The following is a 27,230-nucleotide window of genomic DNA, read 5'->3' as shown; positions in this document are numbered from 1 at the left end:
TTTTTCACCCCTCCCTCTTTTCTTTTCATTTATTAGTACTGTCCATTTGATCTAAGTCAGTAAAAGTTAAAAAAACGTAACTTCTCTTTTAGTTGACGAAGTCGAACAACAGCTCTGATGAAGAATCACTGATAAATCGGAAGCTTCCGAAGGAACTTCTTTTAAGGTATGTAATTTGTGTAAGATATTTGTACTTGTATTTCAAAATGCATTAGCTTGAATGATTCCTGAGATAAAAGTTTTGTGCCACGTCAGTGACTGATATTCATGAAAATATAGGGGAGGTGTAGATTTTCCAATTATCGGAAAATTAAGATATTTATAAGAGGTATTTTTAAAATGTAATGAGGGGGGACATTTTATTTTTTCGATATTTTTAATGTAAATACAATAATATTTTTTTGCAATATTTATAAAAGCCTCTCCCCCCTGCCCTACCTCCCATACGCTCTTCTGTATCAGATGAGCAGAGGTCTGTTTGCAAAAAAAAATGGGTGTGATACAGGATCCTCCCCCTTGAAGAGAGACCTAAATGAACCCATCCTACCCAGGATAATTGAAGTAGTAGGGGCGATTCCTCTTTCCAACTCTGCATGCAATAAAGGTTCTCTGATCCAACACTAATACTTTTCTCAAGGGCAGGGCTAGTTAGCACTTGAATGCATACTGACTTGAGGAAATTGACTTTGCATGGTATTTAAAAGTTTAAAGGCTTGAGGAATAGAACACATTTCCAGGATTATCAAATTCAATTTTATCTTTTCGGAGATAAACATTGTTTCTCATTTTTTTTCGGTTTTACTTGTAATTTAGTAAAGTTTTGAACATAAAAACGACATTTAAAGACATAATATCTTAGAAATTTCTAGCTAGACAAAGAAAAGAAAGTCTAAACTTTCTAGAAACTGCCTCAGGGAAAACAACAGGACAAATCATGTCCTATAAAATAAACTAATTTTGGACAAAATGTTGTTAAGCCAGAGAAAGTTTTTCGTATACTTATCCATACTGCCTTTCATTGGTGCTCGTAGTCATAATTTTGAGAAGGCATCTGAATTGTTCTCTCTTTGAGAGTTAGGGTTAGATTGTCCGAAATTCGCATTACTAGAACACAATTTTCGAAAAAACTGGGGTCCTTTGATCCCATCCTGTTGGAAGGGGATCTGTTAGAAGGGGAAGGGGATAACCGGAACCTTCAGTAATAAAAATAAGTAAGATAACAGAAAAGATGCTGAGTAATACAGGTTGAGATGGCTAAGCCACGTTTAAAGATGAAAGATGGTATACTGCGAAAATTTATGTTTCATGGGGCATCCATTTGGGTTAAACGAAAAGCAAACCGTCCCTGAATGGGACGGGGAGACATCATTAGAAAGGGATAAAGGGAATTGGTTCTTCTTTGCAGCGAGTCAAGAGTGAAGGTTCGAAAAGATTTGAAATGAAGAAGAGTGCGTGCAGCTCTGTTGGCGTCTGGCGTTGGTTTGTAATGATCTGTTATTAGTGATGTTAGTAGTATTAAAATCAAGCAATGACAGAAGAATGGTGCTATCGAACTCACAAAAGACGAGTCAACAAACTTGCAGAAGTATTGGAGAGTTTATGCGATGGAAAGAGCCAAAAAGACAAAATAGCATAATTGCATTATAATTTAGGAATTCTTTTTGACAGGTTCTTCGAACCAATCTTGGTGGTGGGAAGTCCTTACGATCCCTCCTTCTGTTTGTAGGTATGTTTCCAACCACCAGACAATTGTTATTTTTTTTTTTATCCTGATGATGCTTTGTTGAAAATTATAGTAGGTCATTTGTTTCATCAATCGCTAAATATCTGAACAATGAATGGCTAAACTGTGATGAAAATAATGCCTTACTTATGAAAGCTATCTAGTTGGGACCCCTTCCCTCCCCTAAATGTTGAAATTTGCACACAAATGTGCATTTTTGGTTGCGTAATTGAGAAAACCAAATCCTTAATTTCTTAAAAAAAATCCTTAAATTGCTGATAATATTTATTAGTCTCAACTAAAATCAAAATAATATCCAAAGAACCGTTTTAAGTTTCCTAGTTGGTGTCTTAAGAGTTAGTTTCTTAATAATTTTAGACTAAGGCATTTAAGTTGATTCAAGGAGACTAGACAAAAAGTGCAGTGATTAATTACATTTTTCAAATTATTGCTTGATGTGAGGTATTTTCGCTATAGTTTATATGCTATTCATATTGTGTTTTATTCATCTTTTACAGAGTTTTTTCATTTCTTGATGTTATTTCACTATGTAGAAGTGCACAAGTCTCAAAATATTGGCATATGCTTGCATTAGATGGGATAAACTGGCAAAGGATTGACCTTTTCTCCTTTCAACGAGATGTCGAAGTAAGGTCTAATTCTGTCTTTCTTACCATTACTGATGTCTTGTCTACTGTACTCTTTATGTTTCTTATTGTTGAATTATTTTTTAGGTCAGAATAAGTTTAGACCTAACTTAACGTGTTGCAGTAAGATGGTAAGATGGTAAAACCAGTCATTTGGTCAAATACTTTGACTGTTGGTCAAATCTTGGTGGATTACAAAATGAATAAATGGGTTGGTTAACTGATTATAATTAAAATTTTTGAATGCTAAATTTAGAATTGATTAGTCTTACATATTTGAAGTTTGCAGAAGAATTATATTCTTTTGATGTAGCGTATTTAGTTAGCTTTCATTAGTTTAGCTATTTTATATAAAGAACTTTTCAGGTACTTTCTGGTAATTCTGAGATTGATTAATTTTACGTATTTGAAATTAGCGTTAAAAGTATATTCTTTTGATTTAGGGTAGGTTGCTTCGGTTATATTAATTTAGGGTATCTAGGTTAGACGGGATAGACCCAGTTTGCATGTTGCTGTTAGACGGTAAAACCAAGCATCTGATCAAATACTCGGGTCGTTGGTTAAATCTTGGCATATGACAAAATTGGTAGAAGTAAAACTTCAACTTTTGATCAAATCATGGCTAATAACAAAAATAATCAGTATTATGACTCTAATTTTTAACAAAACTTTTGATGGGTAAATTTAAAACTGATTAAAACTAAATATTTGAACGTAGCATAAGAAATATGTTTTTCTGATATAGCTAGGTTAGATTAGTTTAGTTATTTAAACTAGAATAGCGGAGACCTAATTTATATGTAGATCTATTCCTGAATCTTTTGTTCAGATATGTAGTCTTTATTTCAGTAAATTTGAAATATATATTTATATACTCTCTTGATTTTTTCTTTGCAAGGGATCTGTTGTTGAAGGGATTGCCAAAAGATGTGGGGGATTTTTGAAGACTTTGAGCTTGAAAGGATGCCAATGCGTTGGTGATGCTGCGATGAAATCATTTGCTCTTCATTGTGCCAATATTGAAGATTTAAACTTGTCAGGCTGCAAAAGGATAACTGACAGGTATTAAAAGTTCATCAGGTACTTGTCTTATGCTTTTATTGATAGGTGCCTAGGGCCAAAATTTCAGGGGAAAATCATAAAATTTTTAAGTCTTGTGGCTAAAAAAATAAGCCTTTTGCGTTCTAAAAAGCAAATTTTTTATGTAGTTTCTTGTGTTTCTTACATGAGAGGAGGATGGTCTTCCAGTAATTTATAGAATGGAAAGAGTTTTGTTTATCCAATTAACATCTATTTACATAGAGGAAGTTGTAGATATGAGCTGGAAAGTCGGACATCCAAACACATAAGATATAGTGATGAGCACCGATCTCTTAGTTTAATATGATTAATAAAGAGTGTTTTGCTTTAATTTCTTTTAAAATTATTATACACCCTACTAGAAGTTTTCTTGGTGTTTTCTTATTTGCAATGTGAACAGGAAAAAAGGAAAATGGAACAGACAGGAAAATACGCATAGGAATTGAATGAAATCGGTCAGTTGAATAGAATAAATTAATAGCCGAATATAAATGTACTTGCTTGAATATCCTACCCGAAGATTGTCTTCACCGAGAAAAAAACATCTAAACATAGAAGTCTTGAACTTTTCGGGCTCCAAAAGCATGACTGAAACATACGAATAAGTTTTTCAATGACATACATGTCAAATTTTTTGCTATTTAAAAGTCTTACCCTCTATTGGATCTCGCATATTGTCTTAAGTGGACAACAACTAATTATTTGATATTCAAGTACCCGAGAAAGAGAATTTTGTAACCTGTATTTGAGAGAATAGTGTATGAACATTAAGTGTATCCTGGTTATCAAAAAGGCGTATCTGCAATACCTTAGGAATAGTTAACAGTATTAACTTGAGACTGTCAGAGCCCCTACCACTGCTAATACTACAACGACTGCGATTACTTGCGACCATGACTACTTATTACAATGGATGTATCTACTTGTGACTGTGACTTACTTCTAATTGTCACTGCTTTTAGGAAAATTTCAAGGGGTTATTGGACAACATCAAAAAACATTATGTGCATGCTGGTTGTCAAAAAGGTTTATCAGGTTAAGGCTATTAAGGTGAAACTTCATGACCTTCCAACTATTTCGAACAACATGGCTAATTCGATCGGATATATTTGGAGAAAAGGTAGCTAAAAAGGGATCGGGAGGGGGATTGTTTGCCATTATTCACTTTGAATCTTACAAAAAGCGCTAGAACCTTAAACTTTTGGTTGAATGAGTACCTCCCAAAATTTCTACAACTCCTTCAAGGCCGAAAAAATTATTAAAATGAAGTCCTATCCCTCTTTACTTCTATTGAGTTTAAAAAAGCTTTTTCTTTAATGAAGTTTTTCGAAGAAAATTAAAGAGCTACATTAAACCGAAGATAAGCAGAAATAAAGTCAAATAATTTTTCAAGCGTAAAACTACCATGAATAACCAAGTCAAATTAAAAATGAACAAGAACTAATAGGAGTAGCCTAGGTCTAATATCCTCTGTACCTTCTAAAGACCAGAAAACTTGCACTTTACTGAATGCAATCCTTATTTCGAACTTTGTGTTTTTGTTTCTCATAAAATCGAAAAAAATAAAAAACAAATCACTCTCATAACTAAGATTACTTAAAAAGTAAACCCTATATAGGCCAGTGTATTCTCCTGATGAGCCCTTATGTTGGGTGTTGCCTCTGAATTATTTGTCTATATTATTTTTTCTATTGTTTGGTAAATGACGACTTATACTTATTGACGACATGACTGCCTGTCCATGGATTATTCTTTATGGTTGATTGTGTGTGGCTATGCTGTTTGACCTATGTGATTGTATGGATGAGTAGGGTTAAGGCCTCATTCAAGTGCTGGTCTATATTAATCACTAATTTAGGAAAACAGTCTTCCTTTTCTCCTTCTGTCTCTTTTTTTTTTTTTTTTTTTTTTTTTTTTTTTTTTTTTTTTTTTTTTTTTTTTTTTTTTTGTTTGTGCTGTAGCATTGGTGATTTCTCTTTTCATGATATGCATCAGTATATGTACATGCTGATATTTATTCCTGAAAGTCTTAATAATTCCGGGTTCCTTAAAGTTAAAAAAACATTTAAAATGCATTTTTTTCAATAAAGTGCATAATATGTTCTGGTTTCTAGAAGGCACAGAGGGTGTCAGCCCCACTCCTCATAGTTTCTGATCGTTTTGAGTTTAACTCGGTTATATATTGTACTTTTTGTTCGTTTTGTTTTTTATCTATTTATTGATGGTGATATATGGTAGTTTTACGCTTGAAAGATTATTTGACTTTATTTCTGCTCATCTTCGGTTTAATGTAGTCTTTTACTTTTCTTTGATTTTTTTTCTAGAAAAAGTTTTTTAAACCAGTGAGAGTAAAGAGCGATAGAGCTTATTTAAGGCTTTAGTCCTTTTTGTAAGATTCAAAATGATTGATGACAACCCTCCCCCTCCTGAGCCCTTTTTAGCTATCCTTTCCCCAAAGACATCTGATCAAAATTAGCCATGCTGTTTCGAAATAGTTGGAACATCACGAAGTTTTCAAACTGTTCGTGGTAACGAACTGTAGTAAGGAGCGACCCGGCTCAATAGTAACCAAAACTCTAAAAGATGGAGTTTTGATACCAATACCTACATCAAAAGAATCACATTTTAATGCTAATTTTAAATATATAAGTTTCATCAAGTTTAGTCTTACTCATCAAAAGTTACGAGCCTGAGAAAATTTGCGTTATTTTAGAAAATAGGGGGAAACGCCCCCTAGAAGTCATAGAATCTTAACGAGAATCACACCATCAGATTCAACGTATCAGAGAACCCTACTGTAGTTTCAAGCTCCTATATACAAAAATGTGGAATTTTGTATTTTTTGCCAGAAGGCAGATCTCGGATGCGTGTTTATTTATTTTTTTTTTTTTATTTTTTTTTTTTTTTCTGGGGTGATCATATCGACCCAGTTGTCCTAGAATGTTGGAAGAGGGCTCATTCTAACGGAAATTAAAAGTTCTAGTGCCCTTTTTAAATGACCAAAAAAATTGGAGAGCACATAGGCCCCCTCCCACGCTAATTATTTTGCCAAAGTCAACGGATCAAAATTCTGAGATAGCCATTTTATTCAGCGTAGTCGAAAAACCTTATAACTATGTCTTTGGGGACGACTTACGCCCCCACAGTCCCCGTGGGAGGGGCAGCAAGTTACAAACTTTGACCAGTGCTTACATATAGTAATGGTTATTGGAAAGTGTACAGGCGTTTTCAGGAGGATTTTTTTGGTTGGGGGGAAGGGTTGAGAAGAGAGGGATATGCTGAGGGAACTTTCCATCGATAATTTGTCATGGGGGAAGAAAATCTCCATGAAGGGAGCGCATGATTTACTAGCAGTATTTAAAAAATAACAATGAAAAAATAAATATGAAAAAGTTCTTTCAGCTGGAAGTAAGGAACAGCATTAAAACTGAAAACAAACAGAAATTATTACCCATATGAGGGGCTCACCTCCTCCTAATACCTCGCTCTTTACGCTAAAGTATTTTTAGTAATTTCAACTATTTATTCTACGGCTTTTGTGATTCAGGGGTCATTCTTAATGAATTGGGACAGAATTTAAGCTTTAGTATAAAGAGCGAGGTACTGACGAGGGGGCGAACCCCCTCATATATGTAATAAAAATATGAGAATACAAAAGTTCTTTACGTAAGCTAATTTATAAGTTACGTAAATTTTTTACTAATAAAAAGATTCGTAAAAAATTAAAAGTTCTAGTTGCCTTTTTAATTAACCAAAAAATCGGAGGGCAACTAGGCGTCCTCCTCCACTCTTTTTTTCTCAAAATCATTCGATCAAAATTATGAGAAAGCCATGTAGCAAAAAAAAAAAAAAAAATGCAAATTTCGTTTTAATTATTTCCCCTGCGGAGAGCCAAAATCAAAACATGCATTGATTCAAAAACGTTCAGAAATTAAATAAAAAAAAAAAACAAGTTTTTTTAACTGAAAGTAAGGAGCGACATTAAAACTTAAAACGAACAGAAATTACTTAGTATATGAAAGAGGCTGCTTCCTCATCAACGCCCCGCTCTTTACGCTAAAGTTTTTTACTGTTTTAAAAAGAAGAATTGAGAGAAAGAGTCAAACTTTAGCGTAAAGAGCGGGGCGTTGATGAGGAAGCAACCTCTTTCATATGCGACGTAATTTCTGTTCGTTTTAAGTTTTAATGTCGCTCCTTACTTTCAGTTAAAAAAAACTTGTTTTTTTTATATTTAATACCTTACAGAGACATAGTTATCAGATTTTTTGACTGTCTTGAACAAATTGGTTTTTCAAAGTTTTGACCAGTCTTCACCAAGGGGGGGGGGTCTAAAAAGAAGAAGGGGGCCTTATCCCCTTCTCCCTTCACGTTTCTTTGAAATGTTTTTTTTTATAGAAAAAGTTTTATTTTAAATATTATAAGTAAAGTAAGTTTCCTTATTGAAAGTTTTTTTAGAATTAATGTCTGTTCGTTTTTAATTGTCTTTAATTGTCTTTTTCATTGGCTAAGAAAATGCTATTTTAAATCTTTCCGTTTTTTTCTATAAGGAACCAGATTTTGACTAACTATATATATGTTCGACAAAATTTTGAAATAATTTTCAATAATGTTCGCTATTCTGAAAATATGGATACCCATAATATATATTTATTTAGTTTTACGCCTTAAATTTCTCGGAACAATAAAACTTAATACCCTATTCTATTCCAAAGACATTGTATCTATGATATTTTGACATTATAAAAGTACCTACACCGTTTTGTTTTAATTCAATAGTAAGAGCAGAATATGTAATAGTAATAGCCCTGAAAGTTTCACTTAATACCCTCAAGCGATCTTGAGATATTATGAGACGTCTTGTTGGCAACCATTATGCACATAGTTCCTTTTCATTAGGTTCTAAAGCAACATAAACTTTCCCTGAAAGTTTCTGCTTTATATTCTATTCCAGTCCAAAGATATTTCGCCTGGAGGTCTTGTAACCTGGTCTATTTTTACAACCTGGATACAATTCAACTATTAAGATTCAGTTCAATATCACCACTAATAGTAGCTGTTGAAGTAGTAGCCAAAGCTGTGGTAATATTAATGGCCCTGGAAGTTTCAGCTTAATACCCTAAGGAGTTGCTCTAATATTGCTAATACACCCCTTTGATAACCCAGATATACATAGCGTGTTTTGATTCAGTTCAACACCGCCCTCACCGTTCCCTTCATGTTTCACTCTAAGCCGTCCTTGAGATACTGCTGATATACCCTTTTGATAGCCTGCATACAAAAATTGTTTCAATTTGATTCAACATCCCCCTAAACATTTCTCGTTATTACCGTTACCCATAGTAGAAGCATTAGTATATGCAGTAGTTGTAGCAGTAGCAGTATTAATAGTAGCAATAGTAGTAGTAGCAGTAGTGTTGACGTATGGCTTTTTCGTCAATTGATCATTCCCCTCATCATTCCTTGAAACTTTCAACTTAAATACCCAAAGACATTTCTAACATACGCCTTTTTGACACCCATTATTCACAGAGTGTGTTTGACTTAGCCCTACCTTCCTTTCAATATTTCCAGAAATTTTCACATTCATGCGCTAAGCCTTAGTAGTAGAAGTAGTAGTATTTGCATTAGTAATAGTAGTGACAGTATTAGCAGTAGTAGTATGTACATATTGCCTTTTGGTCAGTTGAACATCCCCCTCATCATGCCCTGGAACTTTCAACTTGCTATACTGATGTACCTTTAGACAACTGGTAAGCACATAGTGCGTTCTGATATAGTTCAAAATCCCCGTCAACATTTCCTGAAATTGTCACCTTTATTAGCAGCAATAGAAATATCAGTTGTAGTAGCTGTAGCAATAGTGGCAGGAGTATTAGTTGTATGAGTATTAGTATGTGCATATTGTCTTTTTGTCAATTGATCATCCCCCTCATCGTTCATTGAAAGTTCCAATTTCATACTTTAATACATTCCTTAGATATTCATTTTTGACAATGCGCATGTATATATTGTATTTTTGTTCAGTTCAACACTCCCATCAGCATTCCTCGAAAGCTTCTCCTGAATATCCTTGGTTTTTTTAGACGCAAAAGGTTAACCATGCCCCCCCTGTCTTGATAGAAAATACTATATGTAGACAAAAATGCGAATTGTATAACTTTACAGCCCTTGCCTCAAGGGCTTGGGGGTAGGTTTCATCCCCAGAGTCATAGTTATCTGACCTTTTAGCTATGCTGAACAAGATGGCTCTCTCCAAATTTTGATCGAATGTCATCGGGAAAAAATGTATGGGAGGAGGGCTGGTTGCCCTCCGTTCACTTTGACTTTTAAATAGGGCTCTAAGTTCCCAATTGAATGAGCCCCTTTCGAAGTTTCGATGACAACTCTTTTGAGACGAAGTGCTCTAGTGAAACCAAAAGTAAAAAAAAAGATGTATGATATATTGCGCCCACTTTCTCTTTACTTAGGTAGTGCATTGTGCTGCCTAGGATCGCATTTCAAATTTGCTCATTAATAAATCCAAAAAATTAACCATTTCAATACAAACTTTAAAGGAGGGGGGATGTTGCTTCAATAGTAGCTAATAAAAGGATTGTTCTGCAACAGAATAGTTAACTTTGTTTCTATCTTTTATAATTTTTTCCTCAATTGTTTTGTTCTTCTCATTGAAGTAACTCTAATAGCTTCTCTTCTCTACGTGGATCAGTTGTGACAATTGTATTTATTAGTTGGTGGTGGTTTTATTTGTTTTTGGTTTAGTGTTTTATCTTTGTTTCTCTTGTGCTGAGGACGCCTAGTTCGCATACAGGTGAAATATCCGCGTTGTTTTAGTCTTTCATCTTTTCTCTCTACTGGCCGCAGTCTCGTTTGTTGTCTTTTAATTGAGTTTTACCTCTCTTTGTTTTTTCTTTTGCCTAGCTGTTCTCTTTACCCTTTTTTATACTAAGGATCAGAATAAAAACCAAAGTGTCAAAGTTTGCTGCGAAGTCCATTAGGTATTAGAGAATTAAGTTGAAACTTTTAGGGCAAGATGAAGGGGAAGTTCAACTGACCATCATACTAGTGCTGTCACTACTACGTCCGCTGCTACTGCTATTACTGCTACTACTAATCTTAAGGCTAAGGGTATTATAGTGAATTTGAAGGGGGAGTTTAACAATATCAAAATACATCTTCTGTATGCAAGTTGTATATATGGCAAAATAAGAAAAATTGCATGACGTCACAAAGGATTTTCATTCAGATTTTATTGGTTCGTTTAAGACAAGGGTTTCTGATGCTATGGCTGCACGAAGTAAAGGCTTTCAATCGAACAATAAAATGAATGAAAACGGCACTACAAAATAAATTAAGTAATACTCAAGAAATACATTTTCTTTAGTAACTGTGTTTACTGAAGAAATTAATGAAATACATGAAAAACTATCTTTTTCTTCACTCAGTGTGACGATTTTTGCTTTTTATTTACCCGATTGAAGGGGCCTTCACCTAAACAGTTTCTTCAACCCCTTTGAATTTCAGTTTACAATTAAACAAACTAACTGAAAAAATGCATTAATTTCAATAAATTCCTTAAAGTCCTAATAATTTTCGATTTACTGAAGTTCAAAAAGTTAAAAATGAAGTTCAAAATGTAGCAGCGGTAGTAGCACAAGTAAAAGCGTGCACATATTGCCTTTTGGTCAATTGATCTTCCCCTTTAAGTATTCTCTGAGACTTCCAACTTAATGCCCAAAAATCATGAGATACGCTGTTTTGACAACCTTAGTGCACATAGTGCCTTTTGATTTAGTTCAAATTTGCCCTCAATATTCTCTCAAACTTTCACCTTCATAGGCTTAGTCTTAATAGTTCTAGTTTCATAGTAGTTGTGGCGGTAGCGAGAGAAGTAGTAGCAGTATTAGTGTTGTACTAGTAGTTGTAACAGTAGCAGTAATAGCAGCAGTATTAATAACAGTAGTAGCAGGTATATGTTGCCTTTTAGTCAGTTGAATATCCCCCTCATGATGCCCTGGAATTTTTACCTTGATATAATAAGCCGTTCCAAAAATATTGCTGATGTGCCCTTTTGGCCTCCTTTTGACGCCCTTTTCATATTAATACTCTAAGTCTTACAAGTCGTTGCAATTGAAGTAGTAGTTGGAGTAGTTTAGTAACAGTAGTGGTATTAGTTGTATTAGTAAAAGTTGAAGTGGTAGTAGTGGCATGCACATATTACCTTTTTGTCAATTCTTCTTCGCCTTAAAGCACTCTCTGAATATTCCGAATTAATACCCAAATCAGTTTGTGAGATACGCCCTTTAGATAATTTGCATGCACAATTAACATTTTGTTAAATTTTCATGTTTATACGCGTAGCCTTAATACTTACTAGAATCATGTTAGCAGTGGCCGTATTAGGAACAGTAGTAGCAGCAGTATTAATAGCAATAGTAGCAGGTGCATGTTGCCTTTTCGCCAGTTGAACATCCCACTCAGGATGCCTTAGAAGTTTCCTTTTGATATCGCAAGCCGTTCCAAAATTATTGCTGATACGCCCATATCAGAAATCTGTATGCACACAATATGTTGCACATAGCACAGTAGGGTTACGCATAGTAACCCTTTCCCCAGGTCTCTGGTGGATTGTGTAAACGCCGGAGGCTTTTTTTTATGTGATCTTTGGACTATTTTCAACATAATGGCTACCCCACAATTTTGATCAGGTACGTTTGGAGAAAAGAGGGTGTTGTGGGGGGGGGTGGCTAGTTGCCCTCCGTCACTTTCGACTCTTTAAAGGGAATTAAAACTTTCAGTGTCCAGTTAAATGAACCTCCTCTAAAGTTATACGGCCACTTCTTACACAAAAACCTTAGATGTCCATGGGGCATACCTTACAACCCTTGCCCCCTGGTGCTGAGGGGCTGTCTTAGTCCCGAAGGACTTTTTATATGGTATTTAGACCGTTTTGAATAAAATGGCTATCTCAAAATTTCTATCAAATGCATTTGGGAAAAAGAGGACGGGGGTTGAAGGGGGGAAGAGTTGCCCTCTGATCACTTTTGACTCTTAAATAGCTAAATTAAAATAACAAAATAGCTATCTCAAAATTTTGATTGGATGTGTTTGAGGAAATGATGGGCGTTGGGGGGGGGTGCCTTCCAATCCCTTTTGAATAATAAAAAAGGCACAAGGCCTTTCAATTTCCAATCGAACGAGCCCCTTCGAAGTCTCTACGACAACTCCTTCTTTACTTTGTGCCCACATCGTGGCAATACCATTGCGCTGCCTATGATCCCCGCGAAGAAATATGAAGAACCAAACAAATAATTACGCGTCTGCGATATTCCTTTGTAGACGGGACTATTTTGGAGTGCATAACTAGTGTTCTCTGATATACCGATTTTGATAGTACAATTCTAATTTCGAACATCTGTCCTTCTCCCCTCCTGTGTGTGGTGGTTTCTCTTTTTTTGAAACTTAGGCAAGTTTTTTTCAGAGTCGTAGCTTTTGGTGCGGAACTGGACAAATTTCGTGCATTTAGTATTACCATAAAATCAGCCCTTTTTTATAATGATTAATAGCAGAAGAAAAGTTCACATGAACGGAAAAAAACTGAAAGGTAAAACAGTCAAGTAAAAAAAAAACCTTCATAAGAAAAGGTCGGCAGTATTATTTTTGAGCTGAGAATTATGACTAGATTAACGCTCATTTTGAATGTTTGATACTCTCAAAACCGAATATTTTCAGGTCAGATTGGTTTACTGTAGAGTTAGCATAGATCAAAACCTTCAAATCTGTGTCAGAAAACAACCTATACTTTCCTTCTATATAGAGATCCCAAGTACCTTTATTAAACCCTTAATCTTCAGTTTTTACAGGCTGGAAGGCATTTTTTCACAGGGAGTTTGAGCTTACCAGTCTCTTTTTTAATTACAGCACGTGTGTAAGTCTTGGACGCCACTGCCCCAAGTTAAGCAAACTTTGTTTAAGGTCTTGTCCTCTTCTTAGTGATGCCTCACTTCGTGCACTCTCTGCTGGGTGTCATAGTCTTATTACTTTGGATCTCTCATGGTGTGAAAATATAACCGAATATGGTAATAATATTCTCCTCAAAATTATTCATCATTTAAATAGTTTGGTAAATCTTTTACTGTATTTGTTGATTACTTCGTTATGCTATTGTTTTGAACTTCTGATGTTATGTGAAACAGAACATGATATTAACCTTTTCCTCTAAAAAGTTTTTTTTAACTTGTTGATTTCTGCTCGGTTCCACTCTATATGAGAATATATCTGAATATGGTAGAAAAAATTCCTCCAGATTATTGGTGGTAGATTTTCATTTCATTGATTGATTATTTTGGCATGTATTATTTTGGATATTTCATGATGTGAAAATATTACCGAATGTGGCCTTTTTTTATTACTTCTTTTTCTGAAATTTGTTACTTTGCATGCATCAAAGTTTGGAATTCTGATTGAATATAGTAATAAAATTTTAGTCCAAATAACACAAGATATTTGCTAAACATTTGCTTTAATGATTTGTTATTTAAGATATAAATTAATTGAACTTGGTAATAATACTTCGTTTTCAATTAACTTGACATATTTTTTCAACTATTATCTACTAACTGTTACTGCTACTTACTAAACTATTATCAACTAGTATCTATCAATTAAGAAGTAACATTTAATTTAGTAATTTACTGTTTAAAATGTGTCTTTGTTTAAAGACGTAAATAAATAAGGTAATAATACTCCATTCCGATCAATTTGACGTTAAATTTTCAACTATTCTCTTCCCGGAATGTTATTGTGTGTCTTGGTTTAGCTGATTCCAGCGATCAGCACTGATAACAGTGATCAGATAGACCTTTTTAAGGTATTAATTAAAACAAAAATTCCACGAAAGAAGTTTTTCAAGAAAAAGTGAAGAGCTATATTAAACCAAAGATGAGCGGAGATAAAGTTGAATAATTTCTCAAGCTTGAAACTCAAAACGAGTCAAATTCAAAACGATCAGAAATTAAGATGAGTAGGGCTGACGCCCCCGTGCCTTCTAGAGACCAGAAAGTAATTTGCACTCTACTGAAAACAATCCTTATTTCAAATGATGTGTTTCTGTTTCACATAATTTTGAAAAAAAATCACCATTATGAATAAGATTACTCTAATATTTTATTTATTAAAATTAAAATAGAGAAATCATTTAAAATGTATTTTGTGCTACTTTGGGTTTCATTTATCCATTGAGGGTGATTTATGGTAGTTAATTGCTTAAGAAATTATTTGAATTTTTTGCCTAATCTTTGGTTTAATGTATCTCTTTGCTTAAAAAAAACTTTTTTCGTAGAAAAGTTTTTTTTTTATTATTTTCTATTCGTTTCTAACTGACATAGTCTTTTTCATTGGTAAAGAAAATAATATTTTAAATCTTTTCGGTTTGCCTGTGTAAGAATCATTATTCTGGCTTACTTTTTAAATGTTCGATAAATTCTGCGACATCTTTTGAATAATATACGCTCTTTTGAAATTTTGGACATACATAATATCTTTTGATTCAATTTTACACCTCCTCAACTTTCCAGGGAAAATAAAACTTAATGCCCTATTCTGTCCCTACGACATCGTACCTATGCTATTTTGACAACCTGGATGTAGTTAAATCTTTTTCATTTAGTTCAATAGTAAGAGCAGAAACATGTAATACTATTTGTCCTGAAAGTTTCAACTTAATACCCTGAATCGGCCTTGAGATATTACTGAGAGGTCTTATTTACAACCAGCATTCAGATAGGGCCTTATAGACAACCAGCATTCAGATAGGGCCTTTTAATTTAGTTTAAAAGCAACATAAGCTTATCGTGAAAGTTTCTACTTTGTACCCTATTCTATTCGTAAGATTTCCCGCTTGAATATCTTGACAACTCGGCCAATTTTGACAACCTGGATGCACTTAAACTGATTTGATTTAGTTCAATAGTAGCAGCAGTAGTATTAGAAGCGAGTGCAAAACTGGTGGCAATATTGGTAGCCCTGGACGTTTCAGACTAATGTTCTAAGGTGTCGATGGGATATTGCTAATACACCCGTTTGATAACCCACGTGTACATAATATGCTTTGATCCAGTTCAACACCACCCTCACCATTCTTTGAAAGTTTTAGTAATATTTTTACCATTGGCAATAGTAGCAGAATTAATAGTAGGAACTTTTGGGGTGGTTTTACTGATAGTAGAAGTAGTATCAGTAGTAAGTACAAATAGTAGTTGCATTCTGCTCTTTTGGTCTAGTTAAAACATCCCCTCCTCAAGCCCTGATAGTTTCAGTTTAATGCTTCAAGCCGTTTCTGAGATACTGCTGCTACGCCCTTTTGATAACCTGCATGCACATAGTGTGCATTGATTTAGCCTAACACCCCCCCCAGTAGTACTTGAAAGTTCCACATTAATACCCATTATCTTTAGTAATAATAGTGTTTAAAGAAGTAGTAGTACTACTGCTGCTGGTAGTAGTAGTGTGCACATAGTGCATTTTATTAATTCAGTAAAACCTCCAACACGCCCTGAAAATTTCAACCAAATACTCTAAACCGTTCTTAAGATACTGCTGATGCGTCCTTTTTGCAGCCTGCGTTCACGTAGCGTGCTTTAATTTAATCCAACACACCCCTCAACATTTCCTGATTTTTTTTTTTCTAATACCCTTAGTCTTAGCAGTAGTAGTAGTAGCAGTGAAATTAGTGGTAGTAGTATGCTTATAGTACCTTTTGGTTGGTTAAACACCACCCCAACATGCATTAAAAGTTTCAACTTAATACTCTAAATAGTTCTTGAGAAACAGCTGTTACGGCCTTTAAATACCCTGCATCGACATAGTGTGTTTCAATTTTGTTTAATATTCTCTTCAGTATTCCCTGAAAGTTTCACTGTAATACTGTTCGCTTCAGTGGTACTAAGAGTATTATTAGTAGAAATCGTAGTATTAGTAGTAGCAGTTGTTGTAGCAATAGTACCAATTGTTGTAGTAATAGTATTATGCACATAGTTCCAATTGCATAGTTTAACATCTGCCTTCACCTGTTCTGAACGTTTCAACTTAATACCCTAGACCATTACTGTGGTATTGTTGATACGCGCTTTTGACATCGTGCATGCACATAGCGTGTTTTGATTTAGTTCAATATCCCCCTAAACATTCCCTTAAAGTTTCACCCTCCTACTCTTAGCCTCGGTAGTAGAAGTGGTTGCAGAAGTAACAGTATTAGAAGTGATAGCAGTATGCATAGAATGCTTTTTGGTTAGTTCAACTATCCATCTCAAGACCCCCTGGGAATTTCAACTTAATGCTCTAAGCTATTTCTGAGAAATTGCTCTTACATCCTTTCGGCAATCTAGATGCTCACAGTGTGTTTTGATTTAGTTCAGTATCTCCCCAAACATTTCCTGAAAACTTATCTTAGTACTTTTACCTTCAATAGTAGCAAAGTTGTAGTAGTAGCTCTTGTCAATATGCATTCACATAGTGTGTTCTGATTAAGTTCAACATCCTCTCAGCATTCCCTGAAATTTGTACCTTAATACGCCTAGTTTTAGTAGCAGTAGTATTAGTTGCAGTAGTAATGGTAGAAGTAGTCTTAACAGCCTACAAATACTGTCTTTTGGTTAGTTCAACATCCCCCTTGACAAGCCGTGCATATTGCTGAAATGCCCCTTTGACAACCTGCATGCACACATTGTGTTTTGATTCCGTCCAACTTTCCTCTTAATATTCCCTGATTTTTTCGTCTTCACACTCTTAGCCTTAGTGCTAGTAGTAGTCACGATAGTATTAGTAAGAGTATTGGTAGTAGAAGTAATAGTAGTATTAGTAGTAATAGTAACATTAGTAGTAGTAGTACCTCAAGCAGTAGTAGTATGCACGTATTTTTTTTGGTCAATTGAGGATCCCTCTCATCATGGCTTTGAAGTTTCAACTTTATGCTCTAAACCATTTCTGTGATATTCTCTTATGCCTTTTTAAAAGCCTGTTCGCATATAGGGTGTTTTAATCTAGTTTGAATTCCCCTTCAACTTTTCCTGAAATTTTCACCTTAATACCCTTAGCCTTTGTAGCAGTCACAATAGAAGTAATAGTAGTAGTAGTAGTAATAGCGTGCACATATTGCATTTTTGTTTGTCAATTGATCTTCCGCATCATCATTCCCTGAAAGTTCCAACTTAAGCCATTCGTGAAATACATCTTTTTGACAACCTGCATGCGCATAGTGTATTTTGACTTAATTCCACTTTTCTATCAATGTTCCCTGAAATTTTCACCTTCATACCCTTGGCCTTAAAATTAATAAGAGTCATAATAGTAGTAGTAGGAGTAGTAGTAGTAGTAGAATTGTGTTAGTAGTAGTAGTAACAGTAGTAGCATTAGTATTAGTAACAATTGCAGTATGCCCGTATTGCCTTTTCGTCAGTTGAACATCCCTGACGAAAAGGCAATGAACATCATTTGATTTAGCTGAACTTCCTCCAATTTCAATTGTTCAGCCTTAGTAGTAGTCGCAATAGGAGTAATAGTTAAAATAATAGTAGTAGAAGTAGTGGTAATAGAATTAGTAGTAGTAGGAGGTGGAATACTACTAGTGGTGGTGACAGTAGCAGTAGGGTTAGCCTCCACATATTGCCTCTTGGTTAATTGATCATCCGCCTCATCATTCCCTGACAAGTTCCAGCTTCATACCCTTAGTCATTGATGAGATAGACCCTTTGACAACCCATATACACATACTGTGTTTTAATTTAGTTATTCACTCCCCTCAACATCCCCTAGAAGCTTCATTTGAATGAAATTGGCCTTTTTGGACACCAATTGTCAAACTTACCCTAATTTCCGACTACAAATACTAAATGTAACCGATGGGTGAATTGTATAACTTGCAGTCCTTACCGCAGGGGCTTTGGAGGACTGTTATTACTAGATGCATAGTTATTAAAGCTTTAAACTATGCTGAACAAGAAGATCGTTTCAAAATTTTCATTGGATGTCTTTGGGGCGAAAGTTTTGCTGGAGGAGGGCTGGCCCTACAGTCACAGTTGATTGAGTCACAGTTTCAGTTGATTGAGCTCCTTTTGAAGTTTCTACACAAACTCCTAAGAAGTGCCTTGATGCACTGTGAATAAAAATAATTAACAATTACAAAAATAATTACTGTTGTACAAGCTGGGAAAGCAGGAAAGTTCATATTAACATATCGTCACAGACAGTTAGTAGAAGGGAGTTAACGAAAGAGAGTGTGTCATAGTAAAGTAATAATATGAAAAAAAACTTCGTTTTCTTAAAGAGTTAAAGAGGCTGCGTCCCAAAGTCGAACCTTAAAACGTACAGGAATTAGGAGAGGCAGTTGGGGGGCTGCCGCCCCCCAAACCCCCCGCTTTTAAAGACTCTTTTGTACAGGTTTTTTGTTGTACACCAACAAACCCCCAGCTCTTAGCTTGTGTGCTCTGTGTCTGGGAAACAGATTCAATAATTATGTTAAAATGTAAATGGAGTGGTCAACTTCATTGTTACTAATTCCTAGTTTCGGCGCAATGGTTCTCCTGTCCTCTTTTGTTTAACATTTTTCGAAGTTATTCCATTATTCATTCATTTCAATTTTTTGTTAATTAAAAGAGGGCCTTTCCGAAGCCAAGAGCGGGGGGTTAGGGGGGGCGGCAGCCCCCCACAACAAAAAACCTGTACAAAAGAGTCTTTAAAAGCAGGGGGTTTGGGGGGCGGCAGCCCCCTCCTGCCTCTCCTAATTCCTGTACGTTTTAAGGTTCGACTTTGGGACGCAGCCTCTTTAACTCTTTAAGAAAACGAAGTTTTTTCATATTATTTCTGTACGTTTTTCTACAATCCATGGTGAATGTAATTTAATAATAATTTTCCATGTTTATTTTCTCGCTTTCTGTATCAATAAATTCAAACTGACAAAATTATCTAATTTTTATAATTTTAATAGTTTAGCAGCTTAATTAAAAGTTAGCAGCTAGTGGTTTTTACCCACCCGCCTCCGGTTTATGGGCCCAGCGCGCTTCCGCTGCGCCAAGCTGCTGTTATGCTTGTTATCAAACAAGTTATTACAATAGAAAATTTCACCAACGGCTTCAATTAGGAAATCAATTTAAATGGTTCTTTTAACTTGCTTCCATCAAGCCTTACCCCCGCTTCAGTATAAATTCTTGTGAACATTCCAGTGTGTAATTCTGATCACATGTTTTCATGTTTATTTTCTCCCTTTCTGTATCAATAAATTCAAACTGACAAAATTACCTAATTTTACAAATTTTAAAAAGTTAGCAGCTAGCGGTTTCTACCCACCCAACCACTGGGTTACGGGCCCAGCACGCTTCCGCTGCGCCAAGCTGCTGTTAGTGTAAGAATTTTTCAAACAAGTGATGTTATTACAAGAGAAAATTTTACCTTCAATGGGGAAATGGGTTTTTCTAAGCTAGAAAATCGGGGGGTTAAGATTTTCCGACGAAACTTTACAGGAAAATTACTCGGAGACTTCCGCGTCGAATGAGTCTTCGTACACCCAGATCCGATGTCGGCTGTGACCTGTAGGCGTGGCAGAAAAAAAGGGTTTCTGTCATTTTTCTCAAATAAAAATTTTACGGATTAAGACAGAATTTTTGAAGCTTTCAGTCAGTCTCACCATGTTGAGCTGATCATTTTGATGTACTTGAATGTTGAAATTCGTAACTTTTAACAACAAAAAACTCAACATGGGCTCTTATGGGGAAATGGGGTTTTTCTAAGCTAGAAAATCGGGGGGTTAAGATTATCCGACGGAACTTTCAAGCAAAATTACTCGGAGAATTCCGCGTCGAATGAGTCTTCGTACACCCAGATCCGATGTCGGCTGTGACCTGTAGGCGTGGCGAAAAAAAAGAACATGAACATTAAGTGGCTATGCGTGGTTTCTGGAAAACAGGGAAGGAGTTATCGGATCGAGCTGAAATTTCGCGGATAAGCTCCTGGGCCCTAGGGGACCTTAACTTGTCCCCTAACAACGTTAAAGGGGGGTTGGGGTTGGGGTGTCGAAACTTTCGGCCAGATTTTCCCAATGAAGGAAAAGTCGGAGGGGATGAAATTTGGCAGGTTTCTTAGTTGGAGCTCGGGCTACGAAATGCATCCCTCCCCATTCCTCTGCGACCACTGGAACCGAAGATCGCTTAAAAATTTGACCCTTGTATGCCAACATGACAGGAAACATCAAGGAGGCACGAGTGTGCCTCCTTGATGTTTCCTGTCATGTTGCTCCGAAAAAAAGATGTTGGCATACAAGGGCCAAATTTCCATTCCAGAGAAATTCTGATAATTCCAATCAATTTGTCTCAAAAGTCTCAAAGTCCGGGCAGAACTGCAATCCTCGCAAAATTAAGCCTATTCATTGGCTAAAAAGATGGAATTTGTTTTAAAATGTTGGAGACTAACATAAAAAACTTTTCAGACGTTCCTACACGCACGGGGCACAGTAAAGGAGGGACCAGAAGTATGCCCCACTCTTCCAAAAGTATGTTCTGCCCCTTCTCCCCTCTCCGTCAGGAATCCCAAACACTCGAGCCTAAGAATTATTTTCTTACCCATTAAACGGTTAGACTAGAAAACAACAACGTATATAAATCAAACAGTTCGTGGTAACGAACTGTAGTAAGGAGCGACCCGGCTCAATAGTAAACAAAACTCTAAAAAACGGAATTTTGATGCTAAAAGATACATCAAAATAATCGAATTTTCACGCTGATTCTAAATATATAAGTTTCATTTAATCTTTGTCATCAAAAGTTACGAGCCTGATAAAATTTACCTTATTTTGGAAAATAGGGGGAAACACCCCATAAAAGTCAAAGAATCTTACCGAAAATCACACCATCGCATTCAGCGTATTAGAGAACCCTATAGCAAAAATTTCAAGCTCCTATCTACAAAAATGTGGAATTTCGTATTTTTTTGCCTGAAGACAGATCACGGTTGCGTGTTTATTTGTTCGTTTTTTTTTGTTTTTTTTTTCAGGGGTCATCGTATCGACCAAGTGGTCCTAGAATCTCGCAATAGGGCTCATTCTAACGGAAATGAAAAGTTCTAGGGCCCTTTTTAGGTGACCAAAAAATTGGAGGGCACCTAGGCCCCCTCCCACGTTCATTTTTCCCCAAAGTCAACGGATCAAAATTTTGAGATAGCCATTTTGTTCCGCATAGTTGAAAACTATAATAACTATGTCCTTGGAATGACTCACTCCCCCAAAGTCCCTGGGGGAGGGGCTGCAGGTTACAAACTTTGTCCAGTGTTTACATATAGTAATGGTTATTGGGAAGTGTACAGATGTTCTCAGGGGGAATTTTTTGGTTTGGGGGTGGGGTTGAGGAGAAGGGGCTATGTAGGAGGATCTTACCTTGGAGGAATATGTGCGCGGGATTTTCTAGCATTAATATAAAAAAAAACGATGAAAAAATAAACATGAAAAAGTTTTTTCAACTGAAAGTAAGGAGTAGCATTAAAACTTAAAACGAACAGAGATTATTATGCATATGAGGGGTTCTAAAAATACTTTAGCATAAAGAGCGAGGTATTTAGGAGGAGATAAATACCTCGCTCCTTAAGCTAAAGTATTTTTAAGTAATTTCAACTATTTATTCTACGGCCTTTCTGATTCAGGGGTCATTTTTAAAGAATTGGGACAAAACTTAAGATTTAGTGTAAAGAGCGAGGTATTAACATGGGGACAAACCCCCTCATATACATAATAAAAAATATAAGAATATAAAAGTTTGTTACGTAAGTTAATTCTTAAGTTACGTGTATTTTTTACTAATAAAAACGTTCGTTAAAAATTAAAAGGTCTAGTTGCCTTTTTAAGTAACCGAAAAATTGGAGGGCAACTAGGCCTCCTTCCCCACCCCTTATTTCTCAAAATCGTCTGATCAAAACTCAGAGAAAGCCATTTAGCCAAAAAAGAATTAATATGAAAATTTCATTTTAATAATTTATGTGCAGAGAGCCAAAATCTTTACACTAAAGTTTGACTCTTTGCCACAATTCTGCTTTTTAAAACAATTAAAAGCTTTAGCGTAAAGAGCGAGGGGTTGCAGAGGGGACAACCCATTTCATATACGGAGTAATTTCTGTTCGTTTTAAGTTTTAATGTCGCTCCTTACTTTCAGTTCAAAAAACTAGTTTTTTTTTATTTAATCATTATTACGAGGCTGCTTAATTAGACGTCCAAATTTGAAACATGCTTATAAAGTATCTGCCTATATAATTACCTATGTCGGTCACTCCCAACCAGCAACTGATTTTCTCTGGAAAGAGGATTAAGGAAGCAAATATTCTTTATTTCTTTTATACAATGTTTTTTATAGAGCTGCAGCTTATCTTTATTTTTATGTTAACATCGGTTTTTATTTGTTCCTTTGTGACGCAGTTTGAGCTCTGGTCTTTTTGTTTCAAGCTTTGAGTTCTAGTTTTTTTTACCTGAACTTTTTTTTTTGCTAGTTACTAGTCTTTTTGATTGTTGCTCTTGTTCTTACTGGTCTTTGTTTCACGTTATTCTTATGATGCTTGTATTGGCCTTGAAACTGTATATTTTTATTTCAAAACATGTTTTTTAAATTTTGGTTACTATGGGCCAAGGTTATTACCTCATCATAAATGAGTGTTTTTTAAGTCCAAAAGATCTAGAAAGGTGACACCCTCGCAAACGCTTTTTGCAGGAAAATGAATAAAAGAAAACAAAAGAGAAAGAAAATGAAAAGCAAAAATCCAGCAAAAAAAATACACAGTAAAATAGTAAATGACAATCAGCTGCCCCGCCAAAACCCAATTTACTTTACGCAGTAAACAAATCTACACAAAGTTCCAACTTATACCAGAGAAATCAACCGCATGAGGCATTAAGTAGAAAATAAATCGTAAAAAGAATAAATAAAGAAATAAAAAAAACAAGAAATGAAAATTAGCCTTACATCAAAATTGTTTTTACAGCTCTTTTAAAGTCACCAAACATGTGACACTTTCCAGCCGATTCAAGCAAAGTTTTCTAGGTAGACTGAAAAAAGCAGTTAGGAGGTTGAGTCCCTGCTGCTCTTGTGAAGAGTCATATGATGTAATTTTCCTCCAACTTGAAACATCACACTGTAAAAGGCAAAAACGCTTCTAAATATTAAACAAATACTTATTTACGTGGTGTGTTTTTAAGTAATGTCCGCTTGAACATAATGTTCCGCATTCAAACATTTATCATACCTCTCAGATAATTTTAAAGTAACCTCTGTATAAAAGCTTGACGCCTGTTCTGATAACCAAGAATTCACTTCTGTTTTTACGTCGTCGTCATCATTGTAACGGTTGTCACTCAGGTACTGTGTAAGGTTGAGAAATCACTTGGTGCAAGATCAGGACTGTAGAGTGGATGGTCTAAAACTTCCCAGTCGAAATTGTCCAACAAATTGCGGATCTAACAAGCAGTGTGAGGTCTTGCATTTTCATGAAGAAGGACCCTTTGTCAGCATGCCTCTTTTTTCTTATTGCTCTGGGGAGCTTTCTGAGGGTTAGGCAGTATATTTCTGTATTGATAGTGGTTCATCGTTGAATGAAGTTGACCAACAAAACACCAAAACATGCCTATTCTAAAACACAGGCGCCATGATTTTGTCCTGGGAGAGAGTATGCTCGACCTTCAAATTTTCAGGGGAGTGTGTGTGTTTCCATTCCATGTTCTGTTGTCCCGATTTGGGCGTTTTATGCAAAACCCGATGACGAAGATGTAAAAACAGCAGTGAACTCTTGATTATTGGAGCTGGCGGTAAGTTTTTATGAAGAGTATACCTTGAAATTAGTTGAGAGGTATGATCAGTGCTTGAAAAACTTTGGTAACTGTGCCGAAAAATAGAGTAACATATGTAATTTCTGAAATAAATTTACTTTTTAAAGATAATCTTTCTTTGTGCACTTATGTTCAAACGGACCTTACTTATAAAACACGCCTCGTATATCTTTTTTTTCAGTGAGTGGCTACTTGGGATATAAAAGTATGTTCGCTAACACGCACAGAAAGAACATGCTAACAAGTGTTCTCGGGAAAAAATCTTTAAAGGATCTGTGTCTTAGTGCTGAGTTACACAATACTAATGATTCTAGAATTACCTGTTCCTGTGACTTCGCGTGTGTATAAAAAAAATGACTGTGAAAAATTATCGGGAGAAACCTCCTATCCCTAGAATTTATTTTTGGCTGAATAGTTCATAAGAGATTTAACGAAAGACCGGAGTTTTGTGAAAGATTGTGAAACAAATTGTGAAAAATGACTTAAAGTTGTTTGAACAACCCTTTAGATTCTGCCAAAGCAAAAGTTTATGAAAGGATGGGATGGAGGGGGATTGTTGACCAGTATGTTACCTCATGTGAATTAATGTTATGATGAATGTGTGGCAAAAGCTAAAGGTGTATCTTAGCCTGTGTTCCATTTGTTTTTTAGAGTCGGTTTTACTTTTATTTTGTTAGGGTATGTCGTTATATTTTTCTTTTTTGGTTATAACGCTGTTTATTTGTAGGATTTGAATGAGAAGTCAATACTTTATGATCACATATTCTGTTATCTTCCCACAGGTATTGAAGCTTTGTCACGGGGTTGTAACAAAATTCGAATCCTCGTGCTCGATGGATGTGTTGGTGTTAATGATTCTGCCCTTTTTCATGTTGCTCGTCATTGCAGAGAACTTAGAAAACTAAACATAACGACCTGTTCTGTAAGTTATTTATTTTATTGGATTAAAAATGCGATTCTGTATATTGAGTTGCTAAGAATTTAACAAGAGTTAACGCACTAACTGTAACTTAGTAAAGAATGAACTTTCTTATTCATCCCGCCCCCACCCAAGTCCTTTTATGGAAGGACGATCGTAGATACCTGAGAGGGAGGCTATCTTGACTATGGGTTTGCCCGAAAATGTGGCCAAAAAAGACAAAAAGTTCCTGGACAAAAAAGCCTTGTAGCACAAAACAAATTGGATTCGGAGTATGAGCGCCACGAAAGTACTTCAAAAAGAATATTTTAATGGCTTAAAATTTGTCTCTGTAACTCATTTGGTCAAGCGAACCCCAACTCATAAAGAAAAACAAAGACACATTGGTTTGCCCAAATAAAAGCCTGAAAGGTTTGTACCAAGGGTTTCAGTTTGTATTTACAAGTTCTTGGGCCGAGGCCCGAGGAGCAGGAAAAATAAAAAAAAAATACATTGGTTATCTTGAAAATTGGCTACATTCTACAAAAAATACAGTTGCAAGTTCCTGTACAAAGGGAATCCTAAAGCCCCCAAAAACAGACTGAGACATGAACCTCTGAAAAAATTGCCAAAATGTTTTATTTTTTGGTTAATTCAAAATTTATATCTGTAGGTCTTTGGGCCAGGGGCCAGAATACTAAGAACAAAACATACGGGTTAGCCTGAAAATATGACCTGAAAAGTACGCAATACTTTTTTTAGAGCAAACTCTAATTTATATCCTCCCCGGGTCAAGGGATTTCCAATCAACAGATAAACTTGAGAAACGTGCATGGTTTACTCAAAAATGGGGCAATTTTTTTTTTTACCGATCAGCCAGGACAATCAGTACAGACCATAAGGAGTCACTGGAAGACTTCTGGTAATCGTGGATAAAATTATTGTGGATTTCTGACTCTTAAAACGGCCATGTGACACTAATTCAGAAAAAAAAAACTTTTTTGGGCTGTAGATAATTTTTTTTCGTCTCCAATTTTAAATTTACAGGGCATATAGACATGGCTAGACAGAACTCAATGAAGAAAAAAAAAATCTGGTCACGTCGAGTTGTAACCCTAGAAATAGGCAAAAATAAAACCTTGTTTTAGTTTACAAAGTATGTAGACTGGACCAAAGGATATCTCAAAGAATTAATGCGTGAAATTGTATAAAGAAAATAATTGATTCTATTTCAGAAGCAAGTGTATCTAAAAAATAAGTATTTTCTGAATCGTTTGAAACTTGCCATACAAGGAACAAACACACGAAAGTGTATTGACCAGACCAAGGGTGATTCCCTTGGCTCATCGAATGTGGATGTAAAATTTTGAAAAAAAATACGGTTGTATCATGTTTTGACACAAGAGTAGCTAAAAAAATATTTCTCATTGACTACAAGGTTTCAGCCTTACATTGAAAACGCTCGTTCGTTTCGATTTACTGTACCCATAAAAAGCTTAAATTTTTCTTTCTGATTTGCTTACTGGCCTTGTAGAGTGAGATAAATGGTTCTAAGAGGGAAAAAATTGGAATTATTTACGTTGAACCGGTTCTTTATGCCACGCAATGAGCCAAAAATTTTCTTTTTGTGAAATACTTTTAACTTTCAGGACTATGTAGACTTGGCCAAGAGGACCTCCATAAGGATAAAAAAAAACTTTAAAATAACAGTTTGGTTGTATTTATTTGTGATGGAAACACTGATTTTTGTTGTTGATCGGTGGAAGCTTATAGGTCTTGTTGATAGGGCAAAGCGACCGTCAACAAAAAAGCAAATTTTGGAAGCAATTCGGATGCATGGATGTGTGGTCCCTCCTATTTTTTATATACAACAAACTGAACTGTTTTCATATATGCCAGATCTGCATTTATCAAAATTGGCGAACAATTTAAAACCCAACAGAACTTGACAACGACGTATTGGTGAAACTTTTCACGGCATTTTGAAATATAATTTTCTTCATCCTGCCGAATCATTAGTCTATAGGAATAATAATG

General features: G+C 35.4%; 1 protein-coding gene across 1 annotated transcript in view; it reads left to right on the top strand.

Annotated features, from left to right (window-relative positions):
* Positions 1–27,230, top strand: part of LOC136035300 (F-box/LRR-repeat protein 20-like) — a 106,836-nt gene that overhangs the window by 45,585 nt on the left and 34,021 nt on the right. The window contains exons 3-7 of the mRNA XM_065716993.1: positions 93–166; positions 2,242–2,371; positions 3,269–3,432; positions 13,369–13,526; positions 25,078–25,217. Coding sequence (XP_065573065.1) covers positions 93–166; positions 2,242–2,371; positions 3,269–3,432; positions 13,369–13,526; positions 25,078–25,217 — 666 coding nt within the window. The remainder of the gene's footprint in view (positions 1–92; positions 167–2,241; positions 2,372–3,268; positions 3,433–13,368; positions 13,527–25,077; positions 25,218–27,230) is intronic.

This window comes from Artemia franciscana, chromosome 14 (genome assembly GCF_032884065.1).
Source record: "Artemia franciscana chromosome 14, ASM3288406v1, whole genome shotgun sequence".
Taxonomy (NCBI): Eukaryota; Metazoa; Arthropoda; class Branchiopoda; order Anostraca; family Artemiidae; genus Artemia; species Artemia franciscana.
The sequence above is the reverse complement of the archived record's forward strand: the minus strand, read 5'-3'. Positions and strand labels throughout refer to the sequence as shown.